The sequence below is a fragment of the Mytilus californianus genome, unplaced genomic scaffold (assembly GCF_021869535.1).
Source record: "Mytilus californianus isolate M0D057914Y unplaced genomic scaffold, xbMytCali1.0.p SCAF_9, whole genome shotgun sequence".
Classification (NCBI taxonomy): domain Eukaryota; kingdom Metazoa; phylum Mollusca; class Bivalvia; order Mytilida; family Mytilidae; genus Mytilus; species Mytilus californianus.
Window position 1 is genome coordinate 84,666,957 of NW_026262745.1, and position 12,520 is coordinate 84,679,476.

A 12,520-nucleotide genomic window follows, 5' to 3' on the forward strand; every position below is an offset into this window, starting at 1 on the left:
TGGTGCCCGTTGTGTTTGTTAAAGTAACCATCCGGTGATCAGTTGCATTCTGTAATATGTCATTTCCGAGGACTGAATGATGAATATGGAGATATATTTTGTAACGATCGACCAAGATATATGGTGGCGTCCGTAAAAAAGTGAGAACTTCAACTTTACCATTTACAACGATTGGTGTAGTAGCTTCTTTTTAAGCAGTATATCGCATAAACGCGAGGAAAACTAACGCTATAGCCCCCTTTATAAAAATAGAATTTAATATAAAACGAAATTCTATCCTATTCAGGATGAATGTTAAATTAAATTCCATCCTTATCAGTGTGGATGTTAAAGTGTTAATTTTTTTCAGCGGGTCATATCGACGGCCATAGAAAAATACAAACGAATTGATTGTCTCATCAACAATGCTGGAACACGTAAGTTTGAATGACTGACTGACTGACTGACTGACTGAATGAATGGATGAATGAATGAATGAATGAATGAATGAATGAATGAATGAATGAATGAGTGAGTGAGTAAGTGAATGAATAAATGAATGAATGAATAAATGTGACTGGCTGACTGACTGACTGACTGACTGACTGACTGAATGTGACTGTCTGACTGAATGACTGACTGACTGAATGAATGTGACTGACTGACTGACTGACTGTGACTGACTGTGACTGACTGACTGACTGACTGACTGTGACTGACTGAATGAATGAATAAGCGGGTGAATGAATGAATGAATGAATGAATGAATGATTGATTGAATGAATGTGACTGACTGACTGACTGACTGACTGACTGACTGACTGAATGTGACTGTCTGACTGACTGAGTGACTGAGTGACTGAGTGACTGACTGACTGACTGACTGACTGACTGACTGACTGACTGACTGAATGGATGAATGAACGAATGAATGAATGAATGAATGAATGAATGAATGAATGAATGAATGAATGAATGAATGAATGAATGAATGAATGAATGAATGAATGAATGAATTAGCGGTTGAGTGATTGAATAAATGGACGAACGAACGAACGAACGATAGAACGAACGAACGAACGAACGAACGAATTGAATGAAAGAATGAGTGAGCGAATGAAAATGAGTGAATGAATAAATGAATGTTTGAATGAATGAATGAATGTGACTGACTGACTGACTGAATAATTTAATGAATTATAAACGAATGAATGAAGAAAGAATGAATGAATGAACGAAAGAAACAATGAGTGAATGAGTGAAAATGATTGAATGAATGAATAAATGAACGAAAGAACGAGTGATTGAGTGAGTGAAAATGAGTGAATGAATGAATGAATGAATGAATAAGGGAGTGAGTGAAAATGAATGAATGAATGAATGTGTACGTGCATGCATGCGTGCGTTCGTCCAGATATAAAACAGGTCATAGTGAACTCTTTTAGCAAAAGAAGTATTGAATCGGGGTTCTGTGTATTCATATTCGGGTGAAACACAATAATGGGGACATTTACAATTGGTCTTTGTTATGTAAGCTCTACAGCTAACTTAAATATATTTGGATGCCAGTTTTTCTGTTTTTAATATTTGACATTGAATGTTTTAACCTCATTCAAAATTTTAAGATTCTATCTTGAATAGTTTTTGAACACCAGTGAGATTAGTGGTCCAAAAAATGGTCATTTTCAGACGTTATGCGGTTGCGCTTCAAACTTTACATTTTTTGTATCTTTAAAATCTTTTTAACAGTTAGTGTAAGGATAATTTCTCATGGTATCATTTACAGATTATTAAATGGCGATTAAAATGATTCCAACATTACAAAAATCGGAGCTAATTTAAAAATTTAACAATTGTAAAAGTGGTGCTTCGTTATACATTTTTCAATTTATTAAGTGTTGATCATTCATGGCCCTGAAAATAAAACTAATTGCAAGATTATTCATTAAATATGTATGTCAACATACTCGCATATAATAATACTAAAATAAAATACAGTTATATATAAATGATATCATTCATACAGAATATTTTTGAAATTTTCAAAGTAAAAAAAAAAAAATTAAAAAAAAAAGTGTAGTGTCCGTAACCAGCTTATTATAATTTTCAAGAAAGAATAGCTACAGTAAACAACAAGCTATTTTTCTTTATAGATTTGACACTTAACACTAACATAATAACAAAATTTTGCACCTTCTTATTAGAATTTAGACAGAATAAATGAAAATTTGGTTACAGACACTACAAAAATGATGTAGTGTCCGTAACCATGATATTATTAAGATTTTTATTTCATCAAAATAGGCTTAATTTCTAGGTTCTATGATGTCTACATTGCTGCATCATAATTGTCTTATGATTAAAATTTTATGAAAATTATGAAAACAGATAACTGTTAAAAATATTTGAGCTGATAGTAATCCTTCATGTAATAATTTGAAACCAGAAAATCTTATTGTAAAACCCCCAATTTGTTATCAATTTGTCATAAACTCAAAAGATGAGTTCTTTTGTAATGTTAGGATAAGAAAATTCATCTTCATAATTATTTTTCCGGTTTTTATATCTTCATATTATTTTTGTAGTGTCCGTAACCCAGGGTTTTTTTTATTTAAATATTTAAATTAAATATCTTTTCATTTTTCAAAATCTCTTGTATTTCTTCCTTCAATTGATTTATACCATGAATACTAGCATGCAGATTTGTTAAAGATCTGTACTTGACATTAGTATATGACATTTTATAAAATACACTAAAAAGTTAATTTAATGAACTCAAGTATATTTGAAGGTAAATTTTGCTTTATTTTTGTTTTATCTACAATTCTGGTAGTGTCTTATGATAGAAAAACATTTATTTCATGAAGTTTTGTGGAAATGGCTACCCTTAAATCAACAAAAAGTGTATTACTTTTAGAAAATTGTTGGAAAAAGTAGCCAGTGTGTAGTGTCCGTAACCATCAACATTTCTTTTTTTCTGATTAACAAATGTAATTCTAAGGATTTTCTTTTCAGAAATATATTTGTTATCATTCCTTTAAGTGCATAGTACCTACTTTGTTAAGATATGCCTATGTTTTTACTTCAGATTTGAAATGATAAACTTGGTCCCATCCATGTCAACATGTCATGTATGTTTACATGTAAATAACTTTAATTACATATATTTATTCACAATCATGGATCATTCTGTTGTTAAAAAATGTAAACAATGAAAAGAAAATACACAAACTTAGTATGTTACCCATGAAAAGTTATTCAAATTGATAAAATTATAAACATAAGATCAATGTAGTGTCCGTAATTCAAATAACTTACTGAGTTTATTTTAGGTACTATTTATGTAAGGAATACATTTTCTGCTGTGATTTATGTTCCCATGAATAGAAGGTCAACTCTTAATGATTTTGATTGGCTACCTGTATATAGTCTTTCATATTAAGAGAGGTGCTGTTCTTACAATAATCCTTATTTACGTATTAAGAAAGGGGGTATAATTTTGCAGAATTCAAAAGTTAAACTTTATTCCTGTGATTTCTTTTGTTTGGTATTTTGTTGATAAATTGCATTGGAATTATAATTATGCAAAAAGACTTGGGATAGTTCATTAAAGCTGAGACTACTATATATGTGTTATAGTAGTCTCAGATTAAAGACATAAATTTGTAGAGGTTAATTTTACAAGTAGTGTCCGTAACCAGCACTTTCCTTACCCCATACAAAATAAAACACTTCTCATTGTTTTTTCCACTAGGCAAATGAGTTTTACATATTTCAAGCATTACTTATTCAAGATAACAAATTTTGTTTCTATTATGTTGACCTTTATTTTTGACCTCAAGAGCAACCTTACTGTTCCCTTTATTGTGTTTTACCCGAATCTTTTTGGAAAGACCGTCTGTCCGTCCGTCCGTCCGTCCATCCATACAGATCTACAAATATAATTGCAAACCAAAGACTTAAAAAAAAATTGTATTTACTGTCACTATGACGCGTAGCATATAAGACTTTAAAAGCAGATTGTTTTCGAGTTTTGGATATATAATTAGCCAATGAACCAGCACCTTAACAACACAAATTACCAAGTATTGATATCTACGGGTTATATTTCACGGTCTTTCTACGGACTTTTGTGAGCCTCATTTTTAGCATGTAAGAAATAGTATATTCCACGTGTCGTTCTAGTGCACAATGTGTTATATTCTATGCAACATGATAATAGTTTTAATATGAACTCGTCATTAGTGGTTGGGTAAATCAATCAATCAACATTTTCCTTTATTGCAGATCCACCGCATGCAACTATAGATAATATATCATCTGAGCAGTTTAATTCCCTGATTAACATCAATCTTACTGGATACTTTAGATTTTGCAAGGTAAGGCCATGTCGCTAAATAGTGATATATTGTATAGACGTTTTTCGTCTATTGTTGAAGACCATAATATTATGTGTCTTTTGATTTGTGTGTACAAATTTTGCTGCCTTATTGAAATGAACTCCACATTTCATGTAAATGTGAAGAGATGTATAGCAAATGTATTAAGAACATTACTGAAGACATGAAAAAATCCAAAGCCTTGACATAGTTCAGACTGCTACCAAATATATTGATATATAAACTTGAAATCGTATACCGTATTATAAGAGGTAGTCATTTCGACAAGGCACAAAATCTTAAAGAAAACCAAATTTTAACAAAAGTGAACATACTTCTCTGAACTAGACTCATGAATGATAACAACTTTAATTCCTTAATTCGAATAATATATCAAATTTAGTTAGTTTAGAGAATTAACTGTTGACTCTCCGGATCCTACACCACTGATGTGGACATACCCTCTAGTGTTTGAAAATAAGGAAATATTGGAAGTGAAACTTTATCGTGAAGCGTACCTATCGGTTGCCTATAATTGCTTACATCCACTTCATTTGAACTTAAGTGGATAGTTGTCTCATTGACAATCATACCACATCTCCTTATTTTTCTATCGTGAGAAACTTTATCGTAAAGTGTACCTAGCCTGAAACGGAAAAGGCACATTTATCTATTACGAAAACTTTGAAATGGTTAGAAGCGTTACCAGTGTTTTGTGCAATTTTATTTGATTATCATACTATTCTTTATTGCTTAATGTAAAGTCCTGACGGATTAAAATGCAATCATTTCATATATACTAGAAACATACAACCTATGGCAAGAGCTCTATACTTTAAATATGGATGTGTTTAACTTTCTCGATGAGAAAGTGAGTTTCGTAAAATTTTCTGAAATTTGGTATCGTCGTAACGAGAGAAATAAAATCATAATCAACAGAAATGATACCTTATGCGGAGTATTTAATGGGTTGCAAAAATGCAAATATATATACAATATTTATCTTTGTTGTAAAAAAGGATAATGTTGGTTTAGATTTATAACATCGTTAACTAATTTAATTTTTTTTATATATTTTGAAAAGCTAAATATTATTTGCTATAAAAATTGCAAGTACCTGAATTCAAGGGAGGTAATCTTTATTTATTATGAAGTATTTGTATGTTGTCAGTCGTTATTGATCTTGCAGTTATTTGTCTCTCACGATCAGTTAGTTTTTTCCTTGAACAATGCTAGTGTTTCCATTGAAATGAATGCAATATTGGTCAGTATTGCGATACTTAAGGGGCGCACAAACCCGACCCTTATCTTTTTTTTAATCCGAAGCCAAGGATACGATTTTAACATGTTTAAAGGGGTAAATTCAGTAAAAAAACCTCCCATTGACTTTAATGCAAATCTATGTCTTGAATTAAATTTATACCAGATTTACCACCTTTAGAAATGAGAAGCTTTCATATATCATTCATTAAAGTACAAATGTAGCCTCATCTTTTGCAACAATAAAAACATAGGGTCATGCGGCATGTTTGGGCATTCACATGGCCTTGTTCATTGTTGTTTACAAACACTGTAAGTCACTGTAGATTCGCACTTAATTCCTATACTGACCATTACTTTTCAACCCTGTAGTAAAGATCAGTAAACAAATTAAGTGCATTCAGCATTCATTTTTTTAAACTTTAGTTTTGATCCATCTATCAAAAAATATCTATTACAAACATTATCTACCAAACAGAAGAGCACAGGCCTTCAGTGTTATACACTCCCCCAGATGGGCGGTCCCTTATGACGTATATCTATTTACTGAATTTACCCCTATAAGCACACGGCTGAAGTCATAACAAAATCTAAATTTAGAATACTACAGATAAGTGTTTACATGGACTTGTTAAAATCTAAGGCCAGTATATTTATGGTCACAAGCATGAAATGAGTTTTAAATTTTGCAATATATTTCTTGTAGGTCTGTAGTTCTATAATATATGACCTCGGGGGTCGAAACTCAAAGACATATATTATAGGACTACCGCTTTGTTACATTGGTACATCAAATTATCATTTAAACAGTCTTTTTCGGACATCAATAAATTCAGCGTAGGCATCAATAACTTTGGTAAAACTTTAATGGAATGCTATGAACTTTTGTCAAAGGAAGAACTTCATGATAGAACAAGAATAAGAATATTTTATTTCCCAGTTAAAAGGCCCTATAAAGATCGCTTTTATCACATTACATATAAATACAGAAGACTATACATAAATTTAGAAACATATAAGAAAACAACACCATTTAAAACTATAAAAATGCTATAGAAGGGCAGGATAGAACCAGATAATACCAGTGGCGGATCCAGAATTTTTCATAAGGGGGGGGGGGGGGGGGGGGGGGGTGGGCTGACTGACCTAAAAGGGGGGGGGGGGGGGCGCTCCAGTCATGCTTCAGTGATTCCCTATATAATCAACCAAATTTTTCCCACAAAAGGGGGGGGCCGGGTTCTAGTTGGTTGTTTTATTTTTCCGCAATTCTAAACTGATAAATGGACTAAGTTTTGGAAGTCAATCACGTGCTGTCAACTACCAGTAGCGTAGTTTAAATCTTATTTCAAGTGAGGCAAACGATTTGAGTCTTTGCAGTCAAAGCCTCAACATGGTTTTCAAAGACCGCAATGACAGTACTGATAGGGAGTGGACGGTTAATGGCAAGTCAGAGTCGCAAAATATAGTTTTTAGCATAAATTTACAAATGGAAAAAAAAATCGAATTTTAAACAGGTTTGATTGATTGATTGATTGATTGATTGTTCACATCGAGTGACAAAAACTACATGCAATTCCAGGACAAGAAAAAATTTAAAAAATCAAATAGATATAGAAAAAGAAGAAGAAGAAGAAGATGCTTTATTTCCATCAAATGGGCTCACAAGGAGCATAATATAATATCATGATAATATTATTTTTTACAAATATAATGAACAATACAGTATACATAGTTACAAACACAAATAAGAAACAACAGTCTTCACATATTCGTATATATATAGGAGTATATATAAAAACCTTCGTCTCAGGCACACCTCTAGAAAGTAACAAAAAAAATAGAATTCTGTGAGTAGGCTAAATATATCTAGCTTAACTGCAGGAGGCACCAAGGGACGGTGCTATATGGCATGGTGGGTGCAAAAATAATATAAAATGTATTTGTACTCGTTACGAAACAAGAGAAAAGCTCGGCGAGCCTCGCTTTTCGTCCTATTTCTTAAGCTCGTAAAAATAAATTTTATATTTTCCGACAATGTACATATATTGTATATTTATACATTTTATGACAAAACAATTAATCTAAACACGCCTGAAGGCATAAAAGTTACTCGAAGTTTTCTTTTCGAAAAGATTATTGACCGTTTTTAGGATGTTTTCCCAAAATACTGTTTGCCGGTGGTATAGATGAGGGGCCTGATGGGGGGGGGGGGGGGGGGGGGGGGGGGTCTCATCACGATTCACGAGTTGATTTTTTTGTCAATCACGATTCACAGAAAATAAATTTCCATGATCACGGATCACGAAAATATAAAAAAATAAAAAACTGTAAAAAACGGATCACGATAGCGAAAATGCGCCGATCACGATGAACGAAAATAACCCATGAGGCCCCTCATAGATCCAAATTAATGGAAATGTAACCTTTCATCATTCTGAGGAACAAGCTTTACCATAGAATACTGTAGCTAAGTAATAGACTAAGAGTGCATTTCTTTCTAACAAAAATTTTGTAAACGTTGTATGGCGTTTGTTGTTGTTTTCTAAACGCTTCAAAAGTAGAAACAAATACATCGTTAAATCAGTGTTTACTGACCCTGTTTGAACTTCCAATAATGCATGCACATGTTGTTGGTAAACAGACTTTTTGCAAACATAGAAACAAATACATCGTTTAATCAGATTGAAGTTAGAAACAAATGTAGCGTTTGTACTAACAAACGATGGACGACACACTGTAGACGCATTTTTAGCGAGTGCATAGTTTGTCAAAGTTTATGTAAACTTTGCAAACGTATGTTAGAAACAAATGATCAAAACATGTGCGCGCTTAGCCGTTTGCATCGTTTGTGTTAGAAAGAAATGCACTCTAAGTTGTATTAGTGGGATGATTTTCCTTCTTCTGATATTTTGACTTTTCCAGTGAGGAAAGGCCTTTTTAAAAAAATTACTTCATATTTGGTAATGCGCAAGAGTGTAAAAAATGAGGAGGATAAATAGAAATTGAATTACACTAAAAGTATGATATAGGTTGCTTAAATGCAAATTTTACTTCAAATATTCAATACATATTCAATTCAATATCAGTTTAAATAAAAATTATGATGTTTAGATATTTTAAGTCTAATATTTTTATTTTTAAAGTTCAAAACTTCATTTAAAAAAAGAAAATTGTAATCAGTATATTCAAGGGAGGTAATCGAAATTATTTTTACAGTTATAAACACAGCAAGGTGGGTCACTGTCAACCGAGTTTATTTTATAGACTACTGTATAAAACCTCATTTTTATCCAATTTTCGATCATTTATCGTGATTAAAATATCGTTGTGAGAAATGAAAATGAGACTCAGAGTGAGATATGCCGTGCTGTCGCCATAGGGAGATTACATGTTGATACTTCGGAGGATCCGGAATGCACTTCGACCCTTTCAGAGGGGCGTAAAGGGGGATATCTACACGGAAGAACGCGAAATAAAATTGCCATTTCACGATGAACGAACAATTAAAAATTTCTTGCACGTTGATCTTTTTACCGATTTCACTAAACACTGTGAATAACGAACCTTTTTCACGGCTGCACGTGAAATAAAAATGGCAAAACACGTTTTACGAAAATAACCCTTTACCACCCTCCTTTCAGATTGGGGCGAGCAGCTGAGACATCCAGTACCCTTATCCTATAATATGTGCCTTCGCATTATCTTTTAATTATTTAATATTTTAGGCCGATATTTTCACGTTTTTTCAAATGCTATGCGTTTTTGCAGTTATCCGATAGGACGGCCTCGTGTGGAACATTGCGGATAGAGCTCTAGGATAAATCCTTGCGGATAGTAAAACAAAAATAGAAAATAATTCAAATAACAAATAACAAAATAAGTTAGGGGGGGGGGCATAGAAATACAGGGCGTCCGTCCGTCCGTCCGGTCTTAAAATATTAAAAGATATGCTGTACGGGGACCTATGTATAGTTAAGTCTGTTTGTTTCAGCTTATTCTTTATTAAGCATGAGAATCATGCATACATATTTAGTTTTTAATTTAAAGTTATCTAATCAATAAATCCATTATGTAATCGGACTGGTTTTTTTTCATTGCATGTGTAACTGGAGATTTTTGTTCCTTTTCTATATGACTTTTTGATTTAAAAAAAAAAATATACATCGGTTCTGGATTTAAATTGCATTTATCTTGATAAGTGTCGGTCTTTTAATAAGAGTTATTAATTTTACCAGTTATATGGGTTTTTATTTCAGGTAATTTAAAAACAACTGACAAATATTCAAGGCGATTTTATTTCAAAATAACATCACTGACCAATTACTACCCCCAGCCCCGAAATCCCCTCGCGACTCGTCTTCGTTAACGACATGCACAGGAGAATGCATGTGGGTTTTCCAAATCGTGAATGGTTTGATGGAATAACTACTATAATCACTATATTCAAGGTTTCGCCAGGAGTTTGATAAGGTATTAATCATTTATTAACGACAAAAAGGAGAGAGCTCCCCCATTATATATATTTAGAGGATCTACATTTTTTTTGGACACGATAAGAAAAAAAAAGAAATACAATGAAAACAGACATAAATTATTTTATTGAAATTTTTCAAAGGGGGTAGTTGTAAAATTAAGGAACGAATAAATACATATTTATGTGTTAAATAATTGTATATTGAATTTTAACATGTACTTATTATACTCTTCTTTGGTTGATGTTTACACTTTTGCGAAAATTTAATACGAAAAAACTGTCAATACTTGGTATATATATTTATTTATTATATATTTTTTTTATTTTTCCAAATTAAAGGGCCCAAGGGAGCATAACATTAATAACAACATGACATAAACATTACAGAGTGATCAAAGAAACATAAAATAATAGTTCAAATGCATTGAGGAAAGGGTCAGTGGTCAAGGGGAGATAATTTTGCTATCTATTAGAGTATTTAACTAATTTTCTGTTTTTCTAAGTTGCAGGCCTTTATCAAGGTATGCACATAAAATAGATAAAAAAAACTGCTATCTTCATGATCCATGTAAAAAGATCATTTCTGTTTAAATTAACTAAACTGGGTTATTTTTGGATATAATCAGTCATATCTCTTCTGAGGTTATTGTAAAGAGGGCATTCCAGAAGAAAGTGCATTTCATTTTCAATAGAATTTGAATCACAATATAAACATATCCTCTCATGTCGAGGTAATATTTTATATTTACCACATACATTGATAAAACGTTCATGTCTGCCAGTTTCTATTATTAAACAGTGATTGCTGAGTCTGTATTTTGTTAACAAATGTTTTTGGGGGTGCTTTAAATCTAAATAATTTTCATAGTCAAATGACCTTTTGAGGACGAAAATACATATAGTATGAGTATAAGTGTAATAAGAAATAGAAAAAGTATTTCATGGATCGCAATCTGAATGCACATTTATTTCAATTAAATATCAAATATCTATTAGTAATTTTCGTTCAATAGAAGTTCTGCGGAATCACTCACAGATTTCACCAATAAACATTGAATTATATGTACGATACGGCTTTCAGAAATGCTGATTTCAAACACTAATCACCGCGAAATAGCGTAAAGCAAACATAAATTAATCAATGAGGAATCAATCAAACTTAATCTAAATTTTAGATATAATTTTAAAATATTATAGCTTTTGAATTCAAAAACAGTTCAATACGTATTGTATTCATATTCATAATTTAATAGACTATCATCACTAATTGCCTGATTTGAAAATAAGCGTCCAGTTTTAAAATTTAGATATCTTTTTATAAAGATAATTTTAAAATAAAAATATTTTCTTTTAATTGAACTATTCAATATTTTATTTTACAGCAACTCTGAATAGCAGTTGCTTAAATTTTTTAATTTACTTTATTTATATTTCGACACAGAAACTAATTTTTGAATATTATAATACACCTTATCGCTATTTAGTCCAACCCGGAAAAACAGTCACTTAGACAACTTCCTGTTTGGGTCAAGTGTCGCAAAAACAAAGGTCATCAGTAACGAGCTGAGGGAGGAAAAAGTTTAGAAAGCAAACATTTTGAAACTTTGATAGATTATGATCCACTTTTTTAAAACACAAATTAAAATCATAAAAATGCTTTGTTTGAAGTGTTTACGATGGTTTAAACATCGTCTCTTTGAAAAGTTTTATGCATAATGCATTGTTTAAACAGGGCCCCAGATAGCTTCATCTGGACAAAAAAGTTGTGTAATTTCAGAACTTATCCGGATTGGGATAAAATAGCTATAAGGTGTATTCGTATATTGTATAGAATCTTGAATAAATCATTTAGATGTAGACTATATAATATATTCGTGTGGTCAATGCATTAACTTAATGTATATGTTTTTTACATATTACATAAGCATTGGACAGTCATGCCATGTAGTATAGATGGTGCTGCGAATCTTAATATTTGCTAATAAATTTCTAGATCGTGAGATTTGATTAAGTTACCTTTTCCATGGGGACTGAACGTGCTCCATTAATTCTAGATATAAATTTAGTTGGATGATCGAGATTCGACGCAGACGAAATAGCTGTCACATTTGATTAAGACCGAATTCTATAAGGAGTATTGTACGGATTTCAAAAATGCAAATTTATTTCAAAGATATATAAGAATTCTTATAATAATAATATAGTATTTTTTTATTTTATTTTTTATATTTTTTGTGTGTTTATTTTTGCAATTTAAAAGTTAAACATATAATTGAATGAATAAAATAAATATCACTATAAACAGGGGGAGGTAATCGTAATATTCACTCTAACCTGAATTCTAAAAAAAAGAACATAATAAAAGAAGTCTCAGCTCTGATAAAAGAACAAGTCTAAATGTTAATGTATTTGTTTCCACTCACACAAG

General features: G+C 31.5%; 1 protein-coding gene across 1 annotated transcript in view; it reads left to right on the forward strand.

Moving 5' to 3' along the window:
* LOC127714008 (17-beta-hydroxysteroid dehydrogenase 14-like) overlaps window positions 1-12,520 on the forward strand; it is a 35,721-nt gene that overhangs the window by 16,456 nt on the left and 6,745 nt on the right. Inside the window, exons 5-6 of the mRNA XM_052219956.1 lie at window positions 350-416; window positions 4,267-4,358. Of these exons, the coding sequence (XP_052075916.1) occupies window positions 350-416; window positions 4,267-4,358 (159 nt within the window). The remainder of the gene's footprint in view (window positions 1-349; window positions 417-4,266; window positions 4,359-12,520) is intronic.